Source organism: Panthera pardus, unplaced genomic scaffold (assembly GCF_024362965.1).
Source record: "Panthera pardus isolate Hobbes unplaced genomic scaffold, ASM2436296v1 HiC_scaffold_12, whole genome shotgun sequence".
NCBI classification, from domain to species: Eukaryota; Metazoa; Chordata; class Mammalia; order Carnivora; family Felidae; genus Panthera; species Panthera pardus.
In genome coordinates this window covers 9,225,691-9,250,679 of record NW_026526677.1, presented here as the reverse complement: position 1 = coordinate 9,250,679, position 24,989 = coordinate 9,225,691, and the positions used below count along the sequence as shown (strand labels likewise).

General features: G+C 45.8%; 2 protein-coding genes across 6 annotated transcripts; one reads left to right on the top strand and one right to left on the bottom strand.

The window, feature by feature from the left end:
* Window positions 1-440: 440 nt before the first annotated feature.
* HNRNPUL2 (heterogeneous nuclear ribonucleoprotein U like 2) lies at window positions 441-13,288 on the bottom strand. Of its 2 annotated transcripts, XM_019414702.2 has the most exons (14): window positions 12,458-13,285; window positions 10,289-10,424; window positions 9,921-9,997; window positions 9,582-9,721; window positions 9,188-9,278; window positions 8,978-9,090; window positions 8,259-8,522; window positions 7,974-8,096; window positions 7,461-7,589; window positions 6,743-6,911; window positions 4,853-5,053; window positions 3,703-3,776; window positions 3,340-3,447; window positions 441-3,224 (listed from the first exon to the last, which is right to left on the bottom strand). In XM_019414702.2, exons 1-14 carry the CDS (start codon window positions 12,996-12,998, stop codon window positions 3,147-3,149), a joined length of 2,244 nt encoding a protein of 747 aa, XP_019270247.1. In that variant the 5' UTR covers window positions 12,999-13,285; the 3' UTR covers window positions 441-3,146. The 2 variants fall into 2 exon arrangements, with proteins under 2 accessions (XP_019270247.1, XP_019270248.1); XM_019414703.2 differs by lacking the exons at window positions 441-3,224; window positions 3,703-3,776 and having other exon boundaries at window positions 3,373-3,447; window positions 12,458-13,288.
* Window positions 13,289-14,014: 726 nt separating this feature from the next.
* Window positions 14,015-21,022, top strand: TTC9C (tetratricopeptide repeat domain 9C). Of its 4 annotated transcripts, none has more exons than XM_019414709.2 (4): window positions 14,015-14,125; window positions 14,684-14,978; window positions 17,933-18,115; window positions 20,263-21,022. In XM_019414709.2, the coding sequence occupies exons 2-4, from the start codon at window positions 14,741-14,743 to the stop codon at window positions 20,355-20,357; spliced, it is 516 nt and encodes a 171-aa protein (XP_019270254.1). In that variant the 5' UTR covers window positions 14,015-14,125; window positions 14,684-14,740; the 3' UTR covers window positions 20,358-21,022. The 4 variants fall into 4 exon arrangements, with proteins under 4 accessions (XP_019270254.1, XP_019270253.1, XP_019270251.1 ...); XM_019414708.2 differs by having other exon boundaries at window positions 14,087-14,208; XM_019414706.2 differs by lacking the exon at window positions 14,015-14,125 and adding an exon at window positions 14,377-14,549.
* Window positions 21,023-24,989: the final 3,967 nt, after the last annotated feature.

Genomic DNA, 24,989 nt, shown 5'->3' with positions numbered 1-24,989 from the left:
AATGCGGTGGTGCTTTTGTTAATTCAAGTGACATTCTCATTCCCCAAAATAAGCCCTATCTAACATCTTCCATGGTATAGGAAGGCTTTTCCTCCTAAGTGGCAACTAATCATTAATAAACTTACTTGGCTCCCAAATAGAACCGGCTTTACCTTGAACCTTAAGCATTTGAGTGGTTTTAGTACAGGCCAAATGGATCATGATTTATCATGTATTTTCTTCTACTCCAGTGGCCCAGGCGCTCAGAAGCAGGCACTAAGGAGGCTAACAATCATCAAGTGAATAGCAGAATCAGAAGGGAGTAAGAGCCACGCAAGAGGAAAACCAGCCTTGGTTGAACCCAGTATGACTTGAGGAAGCAGCACCAGAAATCGGTCAATCCATCCCCCCCCCATGACACACTCCACCCCAGTCAGTGCAGCCACAGGAGATAGGGTGAATTCAATCCAAATGGTTATTTATTCTAAAACTGGAAGCTACGGTGCCTACATTTTTGCCAGGATGTAATGAGAACAGGGGAGGAAAAAGTTACAGATGTAAACAATGACACAGTTACATTTTTTTTTTTTTAAACGGTAAAACCCTTTTTTACTGGCCACTTCCAAGAATGCTTTACAGGTTGTGCAAAAACATTTACAGGCTCCATGTGGTGTTTGTTTTTCTCACAAGCATTTCCATCTACAACAACTACAAAAGACGTCTGATAAAACACTAAACAAGTCTTCTAAGGAAAACAAGGCTAGGGATCCCTCTTGGTAAATCCACATTTTCCCCGTAACAAATTTTTTTTTTTTTTTTTTCCACAATAAAAAGACAGAAACAAAACCCAGACATCTACAGTTGCTGCAAGGGATCTCTTGGGCTAAACCAACAAGGATGTGGCAGTTTCACTCTTCATCCATCAGAAAAACAGCGTTTTTTTTTTTTTTTTTAAAGATGACTTTCTGGTGTCAAAAATTAACAGCAAGTACCTTCCCCTGGCTCCCCCCACCCCCCCAATCGGCTTAAGCTCTTTGCCCCCCCCCCCCCCGCCGGCCCTGAGGGCCTAGCACCCCCAAACCATGTGAGAGACTCTAAAAAGATACTATTCGCTGGAGGACTGAACATTTGAAAAGGGATGGCAACTTCCGCCTCAAAATTCAATTTTCTGTTGTGACATAATCTGGCCCTAAGGGAATTTCTTTGGGCTCCAGTTTTTGCCTCCTTGCCTTGACACTACGAGCAAAGCTCTCTCAAACTCCCTTAACGATAAAAAGTGAGCGGGTTACAGAAAGGTTCATGCAATCACTTCACTCACTGCCTCACACAGATCCGTGATGGCACCACAAGGAAGCAGGCGCCAAGAGAAAGGACATTGTTAGGAGCAAGCAAACTTCCTTCGTGCCAGCACCCCTCTTCCAGCCTCAGGGTCAGAGGTACTTGTAGGGCAGAAGGGTGGATCGGGCAGGGGGTGACCAGAGGACCAGATGTGGGCCTGCCTGCCTCGGGAAGGGCTGCATGGAGGTATCAATGGAGGGAGGGAAAGGTCAAATCTCAGCACAGAATTTTCGGCAGAGAACTGCCCAGGGGAGGAAATGGACACGTCGTCTGGTAAGTAACACAACGCTACCCTGGGTCTTCCCTCACTAGCAAGTGCTGCGATACATGGTGTGTGCAGAGTAAGTTCTAGGCTGACAGAATGCTGAGCAGGAAGATGAATGAAAACTGAAGCTGAATGTTGAAAGAGCATTCTCATGTCCCACCCATATTCTCGAGCCCAGCAACCTGAAGCTGTTCATCAAGAACTGGGAGGGGGTTGGTAAAGTTACAAACAAACACTATCCCAATAGAAGTCTCTCGGCGAGAGGCCTCTGTGGGGACATGCAGGGACAGCACCCCCAGACAAATCCTGTTTGAAGATGCTGGGAGGGGGCGCTCCCTCTCATGCACACATTACACGCACTCACATTCTCGCTCTTCCCCAAGTTCAGCAGCCCCACTCCGAGCTGCCTCCCACCCCCCCCACCCCGCCCCCCCGCCCCCCCCCTTTCCTATTCACTCTCTACCTGTGTATCAAAAAAACCAGTAGGGCTCATGCCCTCCACACTGTATAAAATAGTTGCTATTCTCAGCACCTGGGCCTGGTAGCCCACACCACAGGATTCACCTATATACATCTCCTGCTGCAGTGAAAAGAATCCTGCTTCGTTTCTGTGTGAGCTGAAACCCTGAGAAACGCTCCTTCTCTCGCACTATAAGAGGACAGATGCTCTAACAGAGATGATTTCAGGGACTTCCCGCCTGTCTCAAGTTTGGAAGACAGAGTAGAGACTGGCAAGTCACAATCTTCAGGCTGAGGGCTTCGATGCCCTTCTCCCCCAGGAGTCTATGGAAACTCATTAACGGGTACATGGAGGGTGCCGGCTATTCTGCCCTGCAATCACGAACGGTCCCCGTGCCTCCTTGGCCTGGGAAGCCTCCAGAACGGAGCCGCCCGACGGGTGGTCTTCCAAGCCTCAGCCAAACAGCACGAGGCACGGGAAAGGGGAGACAGGGACGCTTTGGCCTCCCAGCCCACCAGACCGGATATCCCAAGAGGGAAAGGTCAGTAAAGAAAATACAAACGGTTAGTTGGTGCAAGTGATTGAGAAGAGCCAATCGTTTATTTTCACTGCCCCGGTCACAAGTGCTCCCTCTGTCCCCACTCCTGCCTGCTCCGGGGAGAGCGCCCTCATGGGCGTCCCCGCCCTCTCCGCACCACCTCCTCCGCTCTCCCTTCCTTGGCTGCCAGTCCAGCTGCCTTAGAATGTCAGAAGGGTGACATTTTTAGTTCTTTTCCTGTCCAACCGCAGGATACAGGACAGGCAGCCCTAAGTGCCGCTTTCTGCACAAATGTTTTTTGATTACAAATATCTAACTAGGTTTGAAATGTTTTATAGAATAAGACAATATTCTTTTCAACAAACTTTTAAAAAAAATGTACAGTTTTGTCGTTTCCACCTCCCCCCTCCCCTGCCCCTGCTTGCGCACCCTCCCCCCCCACCGCCCCTCCCCGGCAGCTCAGCCCCACCCGAACAGCCCCTGTTTTCCTTGGTTGTGTTTTGGGGGGGTGCCTGGCACCCCTAGAGATTCAGCTTCATGGCTGACAGGCGAGCATGACAGGGGCTTCACCGATACCCTTGGTAACCGTAGTAGTTCCTGTAGTATCGGTCTCTGTCCTGGGGGTGGTAGTAGTAATTCTGCCACTAGAAGAGAGGGGAAACCCCATCACTCAGAGCCACAGCTGGCCAAGCACGGAGAGGCAGGACACTCATTCCTCTAGTCCTGCCACCCCCGCCCCCATCCCCAGAGGATACTCACATCCCGATTGTACTGTCTGTAATAGTCTCTGTATCTGTTGTACTCATAATCCCGCCCGTAGAATCGATCATAGTCTCCCCTGTATCGATCGTAGAAATTACGGTAACCCTGAGAAAGGAGAAGCGAAGACTGGTGGGCTTTGGGCGTCAGGATCCACTGCCATCCCGTTTTGAGTGAGACACACATCAGAGCTTGACATTATCAACAGGCTTAATCTTCCCAGAATAAATTCTTCCAGAGGAACACATTAAATGGGCAAAACCCTAAGCCCTGAGAAAACAGCCCAAACCACTCTGCTCCCCCAAGCCAGTAGGAATGGCCATCACAACCCAGAGGGAGGAGCAGAAGGAGAGCTGCACTCACCCCTCTGTTTCCAGACTGCCCCCAGTACTGCTGCCCGTAGGCCCGGTTGTCGTAGCCTCGGCGCTGCCCGCCCACTGGAAGAGAAATGGAGAGCGTGCTCACACAGCTGGCATGGGGTCCTGGCTCCACGTCTGAGTGGAAATCAAAAAGTCGGAGCCAAAGGCAATTCTGGGGGAATAGGAAGCCTGTTTCTGTCAGGCTCACACGGTGGTAATTAAGGCACCAGCCAGGAGCTTTTTAAAGAATCTGAAGGGGGGGGGGGGTGGGCAGAGAAATAGAGACACAAGAAAACCAAGCCACCTTGCTTTGGAACCTGCCCAATTCCTGCAAAACATTTAAGATGGCAAAAGGATACATGGCAGAGTTAGAAACAGGAGTAAAAACTGCCATTCGTAGAATCACCGACTTTCAGTCTTGGAAGGGACCCCAGCTATCCTGTACCCCAGACCCATTATTTTATGCGAATGAAAAACAAAGTCTAAATAACAAGCTCCTTAGGGCAGAAACCTGGTATTCCCAGTGCCTGGCACACAGCAGACACTCAGAAGCTTTGCTGACTTACACACACACACACACACACACACACACATTTTTAAGGTCAAGTGAATGCACACTGTGGGGTTAACTGACAAACTAGATAGACATGCAGGAGAGAAGTGAATTCTACTACTAGCTTAACTTACTTTGGAACCCCCCCCCCCCTAAATTACTGAATAATGCATTCACTTTCTGGTCTGCACAGCTGGCTTGATCCAACAGACAAAAGCAGCAAGAAAATTCGGGTTGGGAATCTAACCTCACTGCGTAAGTCCTGAGGACATACTGGAAAAGCGAAGCATGAGGTAAAGTGTGGGGCTCGTATTTAAGAATGAAAAAACACCTGCACGGGAAGCTTGCGCAAACGCTTTTCGAGACACAAACATTTTTGTTGAAAAGTAACTCCCTTTTGCTGAAGGATTATGGAAGAAGCGCAAGAAGGTGGTTGGTGGGGAGGGAAGGACACAGGAAGCATATGCTCCTATAATATAGAAGGTACTTCCTCACTGTCTGGGACTGGACTTGGTTTCCTCAGCCTTTCCCTGTGGCTCCTGCCGTGCGCAGCACAAAGAACAGACTGAGGCAGGGGGGCTGGCAGGTCCCCGGGACTCACCATAGCCTTGGCCTCGGCTTCGGTTCTGCCGGTTGCGCTTGTTTCGGTTGTTTCGGCGGTTCGTCCGCTTCTCGGAGGGGGGCAGCAGCTTCCTTGCCTCCTCCTTGTACTTAGTGACAATGGGCTGAGCTTCCTCCTTCTCCAGCTCCCCGTAGGTCACCTCATCCATATAGTCGCATTTTTCAGGCAGAGAGAAGTTGGCTGTAAGAGGAAGGGAGAAGCTTGTGGGAGCTGAAAAGCGCATACACCTGCAAGATCTCACCCCAAAGACCCCGCTGTAGGAAGAATGGGATTTTCCATGCACGTGAAGGTGCTGGGTTCATACCCACTGGCTTATCAGAAGTTTCCCCTAAACTGTAACAGTCCCAAGCAAAGGGCTACTTGCAAATTAGATTTACCAGTTCTCAAGGGATCCGTAATAAATTAACAGTGAATTGGGTGAAAGTTTCTTATCAGGACAGATGAAGGTAGCCGGAGGCTAAAAATAACTGAGGAAATTTTGGTTGTTGGTTAGATAACATGCTAAGAGAGACTCCATGAGAAAGTGACCCAAACCAAAAAGCATTTACTTATCTATATGAGGAGAGAACAGGAGACAAGAGTACAAGCGGCCTCATTTACCACCTGTGCATGATGGGCCAGCACATTAGCCGGTCTCTAGACATCAAGTTCTGAGGGTGAGTCTCAGTGGAATTCAGCTCTATGGGGCTCTCTTGATCCTGAGATGAAGCCAGTCAGCCCTCAGTTTTATAAAACTGAACTAAATTCCTCCAAGGACCTGAATCAGCTATGGACTGGCATGGTTCACTCTGAGTCAACTTGGAGAATCCAGCTCTTAGATGTGTAACTAGCTCCCATGCCTGGGCATTATCAGAAGTTAAAGAGCCAGTAGCCGAGCAGACAGGTGGGATGACAGAAGCTAAAGGCAGCAAAGGGGGGAAAAAAATCACACTCTAGAGGGAACAAGGGAACAGCAGGAAGTGGGATCAATCAAGATGGTTAATTCTGCCTCACGGAGATGCTGCTATAAGGCTTTGTATCATATTAAAAACTTCAGGCACACACCAAAAACCGAAACAAAAAAACAAGCCTAACGTGATATTAGAAATCAAGACATACTGGTAAGATTGTTCACTCCAAACTCCCCCCCTCCCCCTTAAGATATAAATTCAATGAAGACAAAGCTTCATTTAATTCACTATTCCCCTATGCCTAAAAGAGTACTGGACAAACAGTGAACACCCTTGAAACTTTTACTAAATGAATAATGGAATCAACAAAGCCTCAGCTTTGAGTTTTAATCACCCTGTGGTCAGTCACTACCTCACTTTTTGTATCTTCTCTGGAATGAATCAAGGAGTTACTGCTGGGGCGGCTGGGTGGCTCAGTCGGTTGAGCGTCCGACTTCCGCTCAGGTCATGATCTCACAGCTCGTGAGTTCGAGCCCCGTGTCAGGCTCTGTACTAATAGCTCAGAGCCTGGAGCCTGCTTCTGCGTCTCCCTCTCTCTCTGCCCCTAACCCACTTGCATTCTGTCTCTGTCAAAAATAAATAAACATTAAAAAAAAAAAAATTTAAAAAAAAAGGAGTTACTGCTTCTCCAGTTACTCTCCTCATTCATTTACCTACAAGTGCTTCCTTGATTTACTCTTAATTTACCATTAGTTTACTCTTTGGATTACACTTTTATTTTTCAGGTAAGCTCTATGTCCCACCCGGGACTCGAACTCATGACCCTGAGATCAAGAGATGCATGCTCTACCGACTGAGCCAGGTAGGTGCCGCCAGATTTACACTTTAGATGGGGAGAATCGCTCCAAGTGCTAAGAGGCCTTGGAAAGGTGTGCACTGACCAAGGACAGGCTCCCTAACTTGTGTAACATTAGCCCACCTTTCATCTCCAGCATTATAGACTCAGGCACATCATCTCCCTCCACTTCCTTCCTCAACTCCAGCCTCTTCTTCCAATCTTCCTCATTAGGAACAACCACCACCACTTTTCGACAGAAAGTCTTGAACAGCAACAGCTTCCGCCGTTGGCCAGAGTTGTACACGTTACACTAGGGACAGAAAGAACAAGAGATGTTTCAGGAATAAAAATTACCACTCGTATTCAACCGAAACACTTACTGAGCATCTTTTACAAGCGAAGCAAGAAATTAGCGGTCTTATAGACACAATTTCCTCTAATTCTTCAAACTCTATATGACAGGTATTACTCCGTTTCGCACATCAAAAAAACTGAGACTCAGAGACCAAGACTCGTCAAAGGCCACAAACCTAGTTAAGTGGTGGAGCCAGGAATCCACACAAGCTCCACCTCTCTTCCCATTGCCTCTATTATGTGTTTTATAGTCTGGTCCATATACTCTCTGGTAAAAACACGAATAAAAAGGTATCCCTGAATTCCAAAAACATTATGACTCAGTCATAGAACACAACCACTCGGTCATACTTAAGGAACCTGTTTCTGATCCTTAATTCTGTCTCCCTCTACATACGCACCCCGCTTGGACTGTAAGCCGTTTTATCAGATTAAATAGATGCCAAATCTTTCATCTTTGGACCGTCTGTAAAATCAGGTTTCTTGTCAATGTTTTCAACGATACCTGATCAAGAATGAAGTTCCTCTTTGTCCGGGAAGCAATCTGGACCAGCTTACTAAGGCACTGGGAGGCTTGCTGAACTAAAAGGTCTCTGCTTTTGGGGTCCATCTCTGGCTCCTCAAGCCCCTTCATCTGATGAGTTCAAGAGGAAGTGAAGAGAAACACAAGAAGTTATGCAGCAAGTTAAAACCCAAGAGTCACTGGTAAATGCCACCTCTTTTAATGCGATCAAAGCTATCATAGCTATTCATAGCATATCATTCCTATTCCTCAATGCTGTGAATGCATGCTGTCCACTCCCTAAGAGTCATTTCCATCTTGATCTGGACATGTTCCAGGTTTTATCTGCTTTGAGAAATCTGACAACACAGCAAAAAAAAAAAAAAAAAAAAAAAAAAAACAAAACACCAAAAGCCCTAAACATATATTAAGACCAACTCCACCAGGAAAGGGTTATAGGCATTTACTTGGAACCTCCAGAGCAAATACCACAGCTCACCTCTCCCAGCAACTCACCCTCATTTGACTGATCACAGTCTCAGCTCCCAGGACATTGTATCTTTTCTCAGGGTTTTCTTTTGCGTATTTTAGTGCCCACTGGGTCTTTCCAGATCCAGGCAGTCCAACCATCAGAATCACCTACAAGTAAACAGAACCAGGAATGCCATGAAAACTAAGCGAGGGTCAGGTTCATAAAGCCCAATTTAAGAACATCATCACCTGCCCAGTCAGGTGAAGCTTTAAGAAAAGTCTTCAAGCCAACCATTCCAAAGCGTAAGTTTTGCACACCGTTTGGCATACCTCACACTGATCTATTGTCTTGGGAGGGACTGCAGTGCGCACACGCTCCTCGACAGGCACAGCATGGATGAACACAAACTCTTCCGGTGGTGGGAAGAAGGGCTCCTCCTTCTGACCAAAGTTTAATTCTACAACACAATTTTTGCAGAGGACATGGGGTAGGAGGGCCCGTTCTGCCAGGGATTCCTTGTTGATCCGGAATGCCACACCTAGGTCTTCTCCATTCTTGGAAAAGGAAAGTTCTACTTCTTCAGCCTCAAAATTCTACAGTGACAACAAACAAGAGCATTCAAGACCTTACAGGAGTTGAGACTGATTAAATCTTGCAATTTAACCTTTAAAAGAAAAACAAAACAAAACAGACTGCTAAACACAACTAAGCAAACAATACATCAAATGCATAGAAGAGTGGGGTGCCTGGGTGGCTCAGTCGGTTAAGCGTCTGACTTCGGCTCAGGGCATGATCTCGCGGTTTGTGAGTTCGAGCCCCACATCGGGCTCTGTGCTGACAGCTCAGAGCCTGGAGCCTGCTTCAGATTCTGTCTCTCTCCATCTCTCAGCCCCTCCCCTGCTCATGCTCTGTGTTTAACGTTAAGTAAACGTTAAAAACAAGTTTGTTTTAAATGCATAGAAGACAGCAGCTGTTAGGAAGCAAGTTGAATTCCCAGTGCCCTCTACTCACTTCTCACTAAGAATCCACAACTTTTAGGAGCACTTACAGCAAAGCAGCCAATGACATCATTCTCCCCAAAACTCTGGCCAAATTCCTCAAATTGCCCATTCTCTGCCTTGAGTCCTCGTCCATCGAAACCATAAGAGAATTCATCCTCACCTAGAACAGACAGCGAATTAGTTACCTATACCCAAATTTCCCACGGAATAAACGGCACGGCAGCAAACACTAACGATTCAGTTAAAAAGAACGTTACCAAGCTGTGGACGGGAAAAATCAACAGACCATCCAACTCGAAGCAGAGAAACCTCTGTGCAGCCTTCTTTCATCGGGAGATTCTGGGTTACCTGGCCAAGTCAGAAAAGGAACTCTCAGATACTCTGACCAACTCAGGAGCAAAGTCTGAGCTGGAAAGACAAGACTTGTGTATCAACTGAAAACAACTGTCACAACTCAACCTCAGAATACCAGCGATCAGTGAATTTAAACCAAAGCCACGGGGGTCAATTTGTCGGTTACCGAAGCTAAGGTTATCATTCAAGTGTGGTGCCTTTTCTGCATTAATAAAATACTGGGGGGCAGGAACCAGTACGTAGCAGTCTAATAAATAATTTAATAAACAAATGGTCTTAATGAGCTGTATACACTACCTTGGCCTCAAAGCAGACTTTCCCCTTTGTCACACCGTAGGTACTCCTTGCCCCAGACCAAAGGGTGGGGAACTTCTCTGAGAAAAGCGGCTGCCCTCCATAGCGGTCTTTGCTCACTTGAAAATGGAGATCCGAGGTATCTGTTAGAAAGAAACAATCTGTTTATTCCAAAGCCCAACACTTGAAAATCATCAACAGAACGCAAATCTACCCAGGTGTCAAGAATGGATACAAAGTCTCCTATTGCTAAATCTCTTAAAATTCGCAGGCCATGAAGTTTTAATCTCCAAAATCACTTTGGGTTGGTTGAAAACCCCAACCTGTCTGCCTTATACATACACGTGTCCAGGTTCACAAGAGTTTGATCCTCCTCCTCATCTTTTGCCTCTTCTTCAGGGGGTGGTGGAGACTTTGAGCTATAGGTATGAAAGAAAAGCAAATACGGTGTATCCAAAGCCCTCTTCTTTGAGGGGTGTCTGTATCAAGTCTTAAACTATCAGTGAATATAAAATTCCAGCAGACAGCTTCTATCAGCAAATGAGAAAAGAGCAACAGGAGCTTTCAGAGTGGATTCAATCTGAAACTTACGCCTAGAAAAATCTATTGCATTTTTAAGCCACCCCTCTTTCCATACTCTCCAATCAACATCAGGTAGATAACAAATCAGAGCAGACACCCCTTTCAATGAAGGGGACCGTTTCCCTCACCGGCTGTGGTAAGCCTCCTCTCGGAATTCATAGTAAGCTCGGCCATGTTCATCCTTCTCATCCCGCTGTCTCTTTACCCCCCGCCGCTCACCATCTGAGCCTGCTGGTTTTGACTTTTCACTATCTTGGTCATCTCCTACAAAAAGGAGGGAAAGAAAATCAGTTTTCATCTTGGAGCGTAGAATAAGCTCAGAACCAATAGAAACTAAAGGGGCTGAGTAGCTGTCTAATCAGAATAGCCAGGTTCTTCCCACTGTATCCACAGAACGTTTTATTTCCAAAGATCATCTTCCTGTCACTGGCTGATTATTTCATAAGAAAGAAAAGAAAAGAAAAGAAAAGAAAAGAAAAGAAAAGAAAAGAAAAGAAAAGAAAAGGAAAAAAAGAAGAAAAAAGAAAAGAGAAAAGAATGGAAAAGAAAAAAGGATGGACATTATGGGCTAATTACAGTCAAGCAGCAGATAAAAATTGGACAATTTTTGCATTCTAAATTTATCTGCTTAAATCAGGTCAAACTTGCAGATTTTCCCACCAATATGACATTTAAAAAAATCCTCTAAGTCTTTAAAGAATTTCATAGGTTAATTTAATTTTGACTCTTGATTGTCAGGTTTGGATGTAAACTAGGCACTTAATACACATTTTCCAACATTTTCCCACAGCTTCATGATACAGAAGCCTGAGCGTATGTGTCTTTTTTAAAGATTTTGCCTTTCCAGCTTTACAATGCACAGCCATCCACAGCTTTTACTTGTACAGCAAACAGACTCAGGTGCATATTCACAGCTGTACTTCTATCATGGAATTTTTTTTTTTTTTTTAACTGAAGGTTGCCAAGAGCAAACCATTAAGTCACAAGAGACCCATAAATAATACTGCATCTTTACTGCACATAATTTGGGGTAGAAAGGTGTTGTCGTATATTTAGCAACATTCTCTGCAAGAGGGAAAAAAACTGGACTTTTTCTTCAAGCTTTTGTAGTTTGCAACGTTAAGGTTTTCAACAATAATTTCCTTAAAGCGGTCCTTTATCCCTCAACCTTTTTTATCTTCTATTTGGGATACACACGAAGTCAAAGGTTATGTAATGGGATTTTTGTTCCAGGACACAGAACAAACAATCTGCAACTTGCATGTGACTGTCTTAGAAAGGGTTCCAATTATACCATGATTACTTATAGCATCCTAAAAAAATGTATTGTAAGAATTAAGGCACCCCACTACACAGCAAGACTTGGAAGCACCTCTAGTTTTCCTGCCTACTCTCACAGATAATTACGGATTTGGTCTAACCATCCAATCACTTCAAAAGAAGAGAGAGAAAGGTCACTAACTCCCTGGGCAACTCTACACACTCTCTTCCACGAGGTTATTCCGTGAACCCCCCGACACCTCAATAGTTCCAATTCAGGAAGTCAGGGACCTAAAATTTAAAAATGCTTTAAGTGCACAGCCAATCCACAAATTTGTCCATCGGCAGACTCAGTGGAAAAATTAAAACTTAATCATAATAATTCAAGCAAGGTAAAACATCTAGCCAACTGGTGTTAACTAACTTACTCTAAACGCACTAGATTAAGACTTTCCCTTCACTAGTTAACTATTAAACTCCACACCCTCAAACCACAGGCTGCTAAAGCAGGAGCAAGGTTAGATTTTCAGATTCACTGTGTGGCTCAAGCGCCAGTAACGTGATGGAGCGGACTTTGGCGAACTTAGCCTATTGCTTAATATTTTTAAGGCGGAAATACCAATAGGTAACCCAAAGGCCAAAGCCTCCAACAGTCCTGTCTGGCTGTCCCTGCAATAGCCAATTTCTCATCGCATTCCCGCTTTAGGAAAAGATAACCAATACGGCGGGAGACTGCTCCACAGGTAGCTCACAAGCAGTTCGCATGCAAAATCGCTCACTTCCATCCACCACCGCCAAGGAACCAAGTTAGGCAGGAAGCTCCCTCTTGCAGAGAGGGGGGCCGCCAGAGGCAGTCAAACCCTCCAGAAAGGTGGGTAGAGAACGAAAGCCACCTCCCCCGGGGAGAGAGTCCCACCAAAAGGCGATGGGAATCTTGCGCTTTCGGGCAAGCGAGAACAAGGAAACGGACCCCGCAGTGCATGGCTGACTGCTGGGTCGGGGCAGTTTGGAGCCGGGCTCCGCTACCAGCTCCTCACCCTGTTCCTCTGCGGCCTTGTCACCCGGAGCTTCGGATCCTGGTGTCTCGTCCCCGCTCCGCTCCTCCGGCTCGTCTTCCTCCCCCTTGCCGGTGCCCTGCTCTTCGCCACCATTTACCCCACCTGACCCGGCCGTGGCCTCCTCTGCCGGCTTCTCGGAAGCATCGGGCTCGGCCGCGGCCTCCATGGCTGCCGCCTCCGGGGGCTCCGGCGGCGGCTGCGCGGCCTGGCCCGAGGCCTGGGCAGGAGGTGGCTCTTCGTCCTCGTCCTCAAGCAGCGCCTCCTCGTCCTCCTCCTCCTCTTCTTCGTCCTCCTCCTCGTCCCCGCCCGGGCCACCGCCCGACGCGGCCACAGGCCGAGGCTCCGCCTTGCAGGCCCCGCCGGGCCCGGCCCCGCCACCGCCGGCCTCGTCCTCGAGCATCTCGGCGTCCAGCGCCTCCTGCAGCCGCTGCGCCAGATCCACCTTGAGGCCGCGCGAGTCCAGGCCCCGCCGCTGCAGCTCAGACCGCAGCTCGGTCACTTTCAGCCGCTTCACCTCCATCGCCACCGCCGCCTCCTCCGCCTCCCGCCGCCTCCTCCCCTGCGAACCGTCGACCGAGCCCGACCGCGCAGGCGCCGCCGCCGCCCGCCTCCGCCTCACGCGCCAGCACTGAGCCCGCGCGAGCGAGCGCACGCACGTACGCACGCAGGCACGAAGGCCGCGCGCAGCCTCCGCTACGTAGTGTTTGTTTCTCCCTCTCCTCCCCTCCCCCTTTCGGCTCACTGAGCCCAAAACAACGCAGCGGGGAACAGCTTTCCTTCCTGCCCCCTCGGTTCCCCTGCCGCGGGCGGGCGCGCGCCGAGGACGACCGATTTCCCTCCCCTTACCTCCCGCCCCCTCTCACCCCTGGGCCAATCGCCGCCAGTGATTCCACCGCGCAGCCGCACCGGAGCCGGAGCCGGGAAGGACTGGCTACGGCTCAAGTGCCTCGTAGCACGGCGGCGTGTGCGCGCCCGCCTTCCGTACTTCCAGCCATGGGCTCTGCGCAGACGCCCGGAGCTCCCTTCCTGCACGCCCCTCCCACCCCGTCACCACCCTTACTCCCGTCTGGCTTCCGATCGAGCTGTCGTCTAAAGTCTTGCTTGCTAGTCTTTCTTCCCTACTGGCTATACGTCCCCCCCAGCTTCTTGAGAGTTAAACAAAAAAAAAAGCCCAGGAGGGATGCTGTAGCGACTTTAAAGCCGCCTAGCAATTGTCTGTTTAGTAAACAAAGGGCTTCCTCAAACTAAGGAATACAGCGACACCCTCCCCCCCCACCCCGGCCCTCTTCTCTGAATCCTTTAACTTCTCTACCCAGCAACAGACGCCTGGACCTCGCCTTTTAGCTTTCTTATTGGCCAACTTGAATCGTCATCTGCAATTCTGATTGGTTATCCGTGATCGGCCGGATTCTTCCAATTGGCGAAGCTGACGGGAGATTTCCCCGCCGCCCCGCCCCGGGTTGATCTGCAGGGGGCTGTAGAGGCGGGGTAGCTTCTGCGGGATTATTTTTCCGGGGCCGCTTTTGATTGGACGGTGTGGCGCATTGCGCGCGACCCTTCAGATACCAAACTGCCGAGACGTCGGTCCCGGTCGTCTAAGTGCTTCCGCCCGTAAACCGAAGCCGAGGGGGAGACTTCCGTGCTTGGGTATTTGCAGAGGGCGAGGGGTTGGCCGCGGAGCTTGGTGGGCTTGTAACTGAGCTGCTCTGCGGCCGCGCCAGCTTAAGCCTGTGAGTTGGTTGCACAAACCACATTCAGCTCGGTCCCCAGCTTCTGATACCGACATAAACAAATGCTTATTTAATACGCGCAAAAAAAGACCAGGAGTGGTGGCAAGCCCCGTAGACCTCTTTTAGCAGTTGTCCCCGCCTATTCCCTTCCACTTCCGGGTCAAGAAGGTGTGTCCAAGAGAAAGGAGGAAGCAAATTCCGCCGGCATTCCCACGCCTGCCACAGTTCCTTAGCCCGGCCCTTCCTTTTTCGGGAGGGTCTCTTCACCCCGGAGTCTCCTCTTTATGAAATCACTTAATCTCTGGCTTTGCTGTTCCCACATCCTCTCCCTGATTAGTCCTGTACGTTTAAAGATTGAAAATTACTACAGAGAAGAGACAAGTAAAACTCATTCCCGGGGGGCGTCCTGGAGAGGGCTAATTTCCTGCCTTCTTAAATCGGCTATCTAAATCAGTTGTTTTGCTCCCATCTCCAGAGCTTCAATTGCTCTTTCGCGTCCCAGTTCCACAAGAGCTCTGGGCGACAAAGAGTTATGGAGAAGCGCCTGCAGGAGGCTCAACTGTACAAGGAGAAAGGGAACCAACGTTACCGAGAAGGGAAGTACCGAGATGCTGTAAGTAGGTACCATCGAGCTCTGCTTCAGCTGCGGGGTCTGGATCCAAGTCTGCCCTCCCCGATACCTAATCTAGGACCTCAGGGCCCGGCCCTCACACCTGAACAAGAGAACATACTGCACACCACCCAGACAGACTGCTACAACAATCTAGCTGGTAAGAACAGGGCTGAAGGGTGGGTAGAGTATCAGGGCAGGCACATGAAAATCTGTGAACATTAGGGAAAAGCACGGGTGTGCTTTTCTGCTGTCATGTACTTATTCTGCCATGAATCGAAATACATTTCCAATCTATGGGCCTCTAAATGAGTTTCTATAGAGCCATGCTTCTCAAACTTAACCTGGAGAGTTTGTTAACTCAGCCCCACCCCTAGAGATTCCGATTTAATGGAGCTGAGTGGGAGAGGCACTACCGATTTGCATTTCTGACAAATTTCCAGGTGATGCTGATAGGTTTAGGGAATTTTGCACGCTCTAGAACAAACACTGAACTTATGTTTAGGGCGTTGTTTCTTTAATATTTATAATAGAGGAAAGAAGGCATTTGCTCCAGCGGGTGGTGTGAGACATTATTAGATGTTTGGACAGCTTTTGTTCGTTTTTCTCCTTCCTTTAAATCAGTTCCTGGATAACTAGGATCTCCCATCTCCATATGAACTTGGGTGAAGAGATGGATGCCAGAATCTGTATCACTAGGATTGATCTACTAAAAGAAAGGAGACTTCGTAGAGGTCTGTTCTATGGCAGGCAAAATAATCATGGAGCTAATTAAATTATTTTGGAGTATATTAAAGCATTCTAATGACCCCAGCTGAGGCTATGGAAATTATTAGGGTTAGTTTTTTATACTTCGTAATGGTTGTTTAAAAGTGATTTTTTTTTTTTTTTTTTTTTTTTTTTTTTTAACTACAGTAGTTTTCCGCTATGGTTTGGTGAAAATCTAGCTTTTTTACAGTGTGAGTCCAGTACTACTCTCAGATTCAGGTAACAATAGTCATTATGGTAGCTAATGTTTCAATTCATTAAGTTCAATTACTTATTGGGTACTAAGGATATAGGAGTATAATAAGGTAAAGAGTGCTGCTCTCTCGGAACATATATTCAAGTAAGGGAGATGGACAATTAACAAAGGTAACATACATATTATATTGGAAGGTGGCAAGTGCTGTGGAAAGGAATAAAGCAGATGGGCACAGTGAGTGCCACAGGCATGGGAATGTTCACTTTTAAAGAGAGTGATCAGCCAGTGTCTTCACTCTCCAGGTGGACCTGAAGTCAAAGCCTAGCCATCCATAGAGCGTCCACTTGGGAGTGCTTGGGAGATGCTCCATAAAGAACTTACTGGATTAGCCATTTTCACTTATTGAGTGCCTGTAACACGTGGGGCAGTTTATGTACAATATCTCTCATCTTCAAATTCTACAAGATACTTGTGATTATCCCCATTTTACCGATAAGGTAATGAGATCGGCTCGCTGCTGAAAATCCTCCAATGGCATTTCATTAGACTTAGGGAAAAAACCCAAACTCTGACCCTCACCTTCAGGGCCTGACATGGTCTGGCTCCTCCAATACACGGAATTTGCAAAACACATTTCTACCTTCCAGCTTTATAGAATTTCTTCTTTCTCAGCTAGAATGCCCCGTCCCTTGAATGACTCTTGTCATTCAGATCTTGGGTCAAAAGTCACTTTCTTCGAGAGTCTTCGATAATCAAGCATGACCCTGGCTTCATTCACTTCATCCCAATACAGTTCTGTTTTTTTGTTTTTTGGGTTTGTTTTTTTTTTTTTTTCAAAGCAATTTAGAAAATCCGTTTGTTTATTGTGTACTCCTTCTACTTGGGGACTAGGATGTGAGTGGTGTTTACTCATCAAGAGGTCTGTCTTGTTCCTCTTACCCACTGCTCCTAGCTCTCCCCAGCCTGTGGTCGGTGCTGCAGAACCAGTTGTCAGATAATGAATGAAGCTACAGTAATGGGTTAGTTAAGTATAAACCATATGACCACTTGGTGGGGATGTTGTAGAAGGGATGCAGACATAAGCCCAGGCCCTTTAATGTCCTCGGAAGCCCTGATTCTCCTTTCTTCTCAGCACCATGATTAAATAATACTATGTTTAATTCCTACAGTCATGAAATAGGGAGCACGTTTCTCTTCTTAATTATAGAAAGGCTGAGCATTGTCTCCTAAACAGATTTGGATTTCAAAGTCCCATTATGTAATCCAAGGGAATAGTGAGTAATATATCATCATTTTTAATGATGGGGACGCCTAGGTGGCTCAGTCGGTTGGGCGTCTGACTTCGGCTCAGGTCATGATCTTGCAGTCTGTGGGTTCGCGCCCTGCGTTAGGCTCTGTGCTGACAGCTCAGAGCCTGGAGCCTGCTTCGGATTCTGTGTCTCCCTCTCTCTCTCTGCCCCTCCCCTGCTCATGCTCTGTCTCTCTCTGTCTCAAAAATAAATAAAAACGTTAAAAAAAATTTTTTTTTTAAATGACGATTTGGGAATTAGAGAGTCCTTGGTTCAAATTTCTTATTCCACCCAGAAGCTGTAGGATCTTCGACAAGTTCCTTTACGTCTCTGAGCCTTGATTTCTTTGTCCACTAAATGGAGATAGTAACACTTAACCAATTTCGTAGCGTGGATGAGAAGATTAAATGAGATAAAGCACAAAGCACGGTGCTGCTATTTCCTCACACAATTGATGGCAGCCATTGTTGTTTGTAAAGCTGCAGTGTGATAATTGTGGTTAGATGGAGGGCTCAAGATGGAGAGCCTTGGGTAGAAGAGAAACAGAGAAGAAGAATTTTAAACACATTTTAAAGTATGTTCCTGTCAGTTTTATAGCTGGGCCTAACCCACCAGTAGGCACATAATAAGCGTTCAGTAGATATTAAAGTTGATTAGAAGGCATGTAATGCTTTTGTTCACTGTTGCATCCCCAGTGCCTAGAAGAAAGTCTGGCCCATGGTAGACCTTTGGATGTATTAGTTGGGTGAGTGAATGTTGTTGGTATCGTCCTCTGTTTGATGCAGCCTTGAGTTGGCCACTAGAACTTCACGTAATAAGTCCCTCTTTGCTCTTCTGTCTTCTTTTCATTTGGCCTGTTAGCCTGTCTCCTTCAGATGGAGCCAGTAAACTACGAACGAGTGAAAGAATACAGTCAGAAAGTCCTGGAACGACAGCCTGATAATGCCAAGGCCTTGTATCGGGCTGGAGTGGCCTTTTTTCATCTGCAGGACTATGACCAGGCTCAGCACTACCTCCTGGCTGCTGTCAATAGGCAGCCAAAAGGTGAGAGAGAAGGGGACCGAAGTGGTAAGGACAAATGAAATTGTCTTGCTGAGGTGGTATCGGTGGAATGGGGGATTTATTTTACTTCTTTCAATTTACTGAATTTTTAAAAAGCTTATTTATTTTGCAAGAGAGCGAGCGAGCACATGCATGCACACGAACAGGGTACAGGGCAGAGAGAGGGGGAAGGAGAAGGAGAATCCCAAGCGGGCTCCACGCTGTTAGCGCAGAGTTCGATGCGGGGCTCGATCTCATGAACTGTGAGATGATGACCTGAGCCAAAATCAAGAGCCGGGTGCTTAACTGACTGAGCCACCCAGGCGCCCCTTGAAATTTTTTCAACTAGGTAATAATATATTCATATAGTTCAAAATTCAAAAAGTCTGAAGAGGTGTTTGAGAAACTGGCCTTCTTCTATTCCTGTATTCTTGCCTCCACAAGAAAGCAATATTGTACACCCTCCAGAAGTATTATGCTTCACCAGGCATACACACCATCTCCCTTCCTTCCCCCGGTGAAAGAGATTGTAAAGCATTGTTTTTCAAGTTTCTGTTCCGAGATTGTAACTGAAATAGGATCTGTATTCCAATCAATATACTTGCTGATCCTCCTTTCTGCCAGTTCCCCAGCTGGGTCTGGCCTTGGCCTTAGCTATCATTTTATTCTTTTAGCTCCGCTAAGCCCAGGTATGACCCAGAAAAGGGGCAGGCCTACCTAGAGAGAATTTGAGACTTGGTACTTGTTTCCAAGGCAGAGATACCGCGAAGTGGATAACAGACTCACTCCTGTGTTGGTGGTTCAGCACTGAAAATTCTCTCCCATTTTGCATTCTGGCTCAGAGTGGCTACTAGATGCTAGAGGTAGAGGGTCCCCCAGGGTAACGATGCAGCAAAAATTCTCTAAATGATTGGGGGAGGGGGAGACACCTGGCTAGCTCAGTCGGTGGAGCAGGTGACTCTTGATCTCAGGGATGTGGGTTTCGAGCCCCCATGGTGGGTGTAGAGATTACTTAAAAATAAAACCTTTAAAATCTTTAAAATCAAAATGAAATAAATGAATGGGAAAGCCACTGTGAATTAATAAAGACATAAAACATGAGGCATTTGCTCGTGTTTCTTACCTTCAAGTATATAGATGAACTGCACCCATGTAGAGTATTTTAGAGGCTCTGCTGTAACAATAACTGTTTCTTCAAGCTCTTTCTCATGATCAGATTAAGAACCAGCCAGCCCTGACCGTACAGAGATTTTTCTCCCTGGACAGAGATTTTTTTTTTTTTAATTCAAAGTGGTATTAATGAATGAGATTGACTGTTGCAAAGAATAGTTGTGATCTATTCAGATCTTAGAAAGATTTTTAAAATCAAAAGTATGTGTGGGGTTGGGGAGTGGGGAGATGGCAGCAGGGTAGGAGGACCCTAGGCTCGCCTCGTCCCACGAATGCAGCTAGAGAACTATCAAATCATCCTTAATACCCCAGAAATCAACCTGAGGCCTGGCAGAACAAACCCCGCAACTAAAGATAGAGAAGAGGTCACATCGAAGAAGGGCCAAAATAGCATTTAAAGTCATATACCCATGCTTATGTGTATTTCTTCACAGGAAGATTCCTGGACTTTGGAGAGTAAAAAATACTCTGCATGTTTTATAGATACAAACAAACTTATTTTCCCAGAGAATATATTTATTCTGATACTTACAGAATCAGTAATAAGTAAGCTCAAATGATTCCAGATTCAGAAATCTGGTTCTCCTCAAACCCACTTTCTATAGGAAGTCCTTTGAAAGATTGGAGTCTTGATTCAAAATAATAGTGCTGGTTTTTATCGTTTATGTGGAATGTCCTTTGCGGTTATCTCTGATCTATTTTTGTAAAATAACCTCATCCCTAAAGTGGGGGGTTAAAATGCTAACTTGCATAAACCAGTGACAATAACTTGGTATTTTCCCTAAGTATTCATAATCAGTATGTTTGTTTTGAACGTTTTAAAGGGACTTGTTTATTATTTTTATCCACGCCTAAAAAATATCTGACTCTATAAAAGTCAGTTGTGGTGGGGAAAGAAGTGTGTGAACAATCCTTTCCTACCACAAGGTGTGATCATGTTCTAACTGTGTCTCTAATTGCCTCCTTTGCCCTATTCTAAGACGCCAATGTCCGGCGGTACCTCCAGCTAACTCAGTCGGAACTCAGTAGCTACCATCAGAAGGAGAAGCAGCTGTACCTGGGCATGTTTGGTTAACAAAAGAAGAAAGACGCTCCTCTACTTGAACTTAGGTGAACCATTAAAGACCCATCGAGGGGAAACCTGAGCCTCAGCAAGAGAAATTAACCCCATACCTCTGACCCAGGTGGATTTCTGTTTTCTTTCTAGCTCTGCACAAACTCTTTGGCACTTAAGCAGGCTGTGTCTTTTTTTTGCCTGTCCATCTACGTATTTGTATAGCTTTCCATACGTGATATTCTTGGAGATGTTTGCTTTGAGAAATACAATCAGCTATATGTGAAATAATCCTGTCTATGGCATAGATTTTAACGATAGATGTTGTTAGATGTGCCCATATGCAGAGGAAAAAGCTCATAAGGATGAAATCACGATCACAAAGTTTTTTCTTTGGTTCCTCAGCTTCCCAAAGCCAAAGTTACATAGGCCACAACCCAGGAAATATATTTTTTTGTGAAAATAGACAATTACAAGTTGGACCCACATGACTTAAACGATTTGAAATTAACCATTTTGATTAAATCAAATTCCTTATGTACATTCAGACCTCCGCCCCACAAAAGTATCTGGTTCCTATTTTTTCTGGTGATAATTTCTAGTCCCTGGTATTGTTCATACTCAGATCATTCATACAATATGCTTATTTATTTTTTTCATTAAACTCTCCTATCTTAAAACCTTGAGTCAAGCATTTAAGTATTTAATAAGTCTTCAGCCTCGTGCCAAAAAACCCCCCAAACCCTAAGTAAACATTTTCTTTTTTAACACGTGCATATCTATAGTATGCTCATTTCTCTTAAAAAAAAGGGTGGGGCGGAGGGGACAGGTTGCTGCGTCTTCTTGAAACAATACCATGAAAGAGCAGGATAAAAACATCAGTCTGTTCTTTCCCCGTCACCTTGTATTATGCAAAAGCTCAGTTCCTTACAGAGGAGGGAAATGAGGAAGAGTTCTCCTTCCCTAGTGCTTAAGCTCCCCATGGAACTTTCTGGAAGTTTTGTCAGTGCAGGCTGTGGACCCGGTACAGTCATGTCTCCGTAGGAAGTTCCATCGACCAGGAGATCCTTTGCCATTTTGTGCGCTTGTTGTGAATAATGTTCACAGTGTATTATGGGTAGAGGCAGTAAGCATGTGTCGCTAGCCATTACATAAGGACAGATTTCAGAAAGAACAATAAAAACAATCCCAAGTCCTCCGTATTGCCAAGTGTGCGTGAGTTTTCCATTTATCAGTAATGCCCCCTCCCAATGAGCCAGGCTCCGCTCTGCGTCTCCCATACCCCTTAAATAATACAACTTACAATAAAAAGCTTTTCTACCAAATAATCTGGTGAGTCTAAGGACAGAACTAACGAAAATAGAATATTTCATTCCTTTCCCAAGCTGCTTACATTTCTAAGCTTAGGTTGTTGACAAAATTATGTCATGGTTGCATGTTTGCTTTGGGCAAGTTTTGCTGATTTTCTTCTTCTCTTTGTTTCCCCCCCCCCCCCCCAAAAGACTAAGCTATCTTCTGCATCAATGAGGAAAAAATAAAACTGATAATTCAAAAATTGTATTTTAGATCAGGCAGTATTCCTTCATTTGTATGTAGATAATGGACTGACCTATATTTTATTTCCTGAGTTTAAGCCTACTTCCTTACAATTAAAAAAAAAAAAGCATTTAAAAACTGAAAAAAATAACAAAATAAAAACATATTTTAGGAATGTATTGCACTGATCCTTTTATTAGCACGGTTAAGAGACAAAGTGGTCAGGCTTGCATTTCATTCTTCATTTTGAAGGCCAGCTTCCAATGGAGATGTTAATGAACAGGAAAGTGGACAAAGATGGGCAGCCAGATGTGGGTGTGGAGGAGGTCTAGCAAGCCCACATCCTGAAGGAAACAGCTAGAGGGCACCTAAATGTCAGTACTCAGAAGTTTCTGGAGGAGGAGGGTGCTCACCTTACGAGTCCTTAATGGATTCCATGCAGAATTTCAGGGTGTGATTGAAGAGAAAGCATTGTAGATGTGAAGGTCCATACTTTGGCACATAACGGACAGTTGAGAGCAGTGTCTCCCGAACTCCTACCCACTACCTTTACAATTTTGCCAAAACCACATACTACCTATACTATTGTTTTCAATATTTTATTTAAATATATGTTTTTAAATTTTTTTTTTAATGTTTATTTATTTTTGAGACAGAGAGAGACAAAGCATGAACAGGGGAGGGGCAGAGAGAGAGGGAGACACAGAATCGGAAGCAGGCTCCAGGCTCTGAGCCATCAGCCCAGAGCCCGACGCGGGGCTCGAACTCACGGACCGCGAGATCGTGACCTGAGCTGAAGTCGGACGCTCAACCGACTGAGCCACCCAGGCGCCCCTTAAATATATATTTTTAAAGAAAACTTGGGACAGAAGAACATGTTAATAATACCAAGGGGGTTTACTCAGCAAACTGTAGACTGTGAAACTGGTAAGACAAGTAACCCAGTTCCTTCAATAAATAAATTACAGGGAAAAGGAGAGAGGCACTTACAGATTAAAAGAGGCTTTGGGGTACCTGGTTGAGTGTCTGACTCTTGATTGTGTATCAGCTCATGATCCCAGGGTCATGAGATCAAGCCCCATGTCAGCCTCTGTACTAAGCATGGAGCCTGCTTAAGATTCTCACTCCTGGGGTGCCTGGGTGGCTCAGTCGGTTGAGTGTGGGACTCTTGATTTCAGCTCAGGTCATTCTCAGTTTCTGGGATCGAGTCCCATGTAGGGCTCTGCCACTAACAGCATGGAGCCTGCTTGAGATTCTCCCACTTTCTCTGCCCCTCCCCTGCTCATGTGCACGTTCTTACACTCTCAAAATAAATAAACTTAAAAAAAAAAGATTCTCTCTCACTGTCCCTCTCCCCCCACTACCGCTCCTGTGTGCACTTACTCTCTCTAAAATTAAAAACCAGAACAAGGCTTAAGGGGCATCTGGCTGGCTCAGAAAGGCATGTGACTCCTGATCTTGGGGCCACGAGTTCAAGCCCCACGTTAGGTGTAGAAATTATTTAAAAATGAAAATCTTAGGTGCCTGGGTGGCTCAGTTGGTTAAGCATCCAAGTCGATTTTGGCTCAAGTCATGATTTCATGGTTCGTGAACTGGAGCCCTGAGTCAGGCTCCGCACTGAGTATGGAGCCTGCTTGGAAATCTCTCATTCCTCTGCCCCTTGCACACACACACACGTTTTCTTCCTCTCAAAATAAACTGAATAAACTTAAAAAAACAAAAACAAAAAAGAAAAACCTTTAAAAAGAATATTGAAATAACTTTTTAAAAAAGGCTTAAGAGGGGCGCCTGGGTGGCTCAGTCGGTTGAGCGTCCGACTTCACCTCAGGTCACGATCTCACGGTTCGTGAGTTCGAGCCCCGCGTCAGGCTCTGGGCTGATGGCTCAGAGCCTGGAGCCTGCTTCCGATTCTGTGTCTCCCTCTCTCTCTGCCCCTCCCCCATTCATGCTCTGTCTCTCTCTGTCTCAAAAATAAATAAACATTAAAAAAAATTTAAAAAAAAAAAGGCTTAAGAGACATCAAATAAATGTGACTCTATTTTGGATTGTGGTTTGAAAACAAAACAAAGTTTATGAGATGGGGCGCCTGACTGGCTCAGTTGTTGGAGTGTATGACTCTAGATCTCAGGGTTGTGGGTTTGAGCCCCATGTTGGGTGTAGAGATGACTTGAAGTCTTTAAGTAAGTGAATAAATAAAAGGTTATGAGACAATCAGAGAAATTTGAGTAAAAATTGTTGGGAGTGAGGGGTGCCTGGTCAGCTCAGTTGGTGGAATGTGTGACTCTTGATCTCGGGCTCATGAGTTCAAGCCCCATGTTGGGCATAGAGCTTACTGGGGGAAAGAAAAGAATTATTGTCAGTTTTGTTGAATATGATTAATGGTATTTGGTCTTTTTTTTTTTCCAAGGGTTCTTATAGAGATGCACACTGAAATTGCTTACTAATAATTGGGGAGGGGACTAAGGAGCACTTGCTATCATTTGCCAAAGGAAAAAAAACCCACAAAAGTAAATATATTTTACAGTAAAAATAGTACATGACCAGGTAAGTCATCTTTGGAAACATTGGCTTTGGAGAAATTAAAATTGAAATCCAGGGGCACTTGGCTGGTTCGGTCGGTAGAGCCTGTGACTCTTGATCTCAGCGTTGAGTTTGAGCTCCACATTGGGCATAGAGTTTACTTAAAAACAAATAAAGTCGGGGCACCTGGGTAGCTCAGTTGGTTAAGCGTCCGACTTCAGCTCAGGTCATGATCTCACAGTCTGTGAGTTCCAGCCCCGCGTCGGGCTCTGTGCTGACAGCTCAGAGCCTGGAGCCTGCTTTGGATTCTGTGTCTCCCTCTCTCTCTGCCCCTCCCCTGCTCATGCTCTGTCTCTCTCTGTCTCAAAAATAAATAAAAATATTAAAAAAAAAAAAAAGTCAAAATCCAATGCAAAGGACTGAAATGGTGACTTTTGTGAAGCTAAGCTTGGCCAAAAATGTCCAGTGATTGAAGAGGCAATAGACGGCAAGTGAAACCATACACTTCTAAAATTGCCAGTCAAGAAAAGAATTGAAATCCTAAATTAGAAATATATATCTCTAAAGCTGGAGAGCAAAGGGTGGTTGAAAACTTAA

Coding starts and splice junctions, on each gene's coding strand:
- TTC9C (XM_019414706.2), top strand. CDS start 14,493: ATGAAATCACTTAATCTCTGGCTTTGCTGTTCCCACATCCTCTCCCTG. Junction 14,550..14,683: donor TCCTCTCCCTGATTAGTCCT/GTACGTTTAAAG, acceptor TCCCATCTCCAG/AGCTTCAATTGCTCTTTCGC. Junction 18,116..20,262: donor TGTCAATAGGCAGCCAAAAG/GTGAGAGAGAAG, acceptor CCCTATTCTAAG/ACGCCAATGTCCGGCGGTAC.
- HNRNPUL2 (XM_019414702.2), bottom strand. CDS start 12,998: ATGGAGGTGAAGCGGCTGAAAGTGACCGAGCTGCGGTCTGAGCTGCAG. Junction 3,448..3,702: donor GGCAGTCTGGAAACAGAGGG/GTGAGTGCAGCT, acceptor CTCCTTTCTCAG/GGTTACCGTAATTTCTACGA. Junction 3,225..3,339: donor ACAGACAGTACAATCGGGAT/GTGAGTATCCTC, acceptor CCTCTCTTCTAG/TGGCAGAATTACTACTACCA.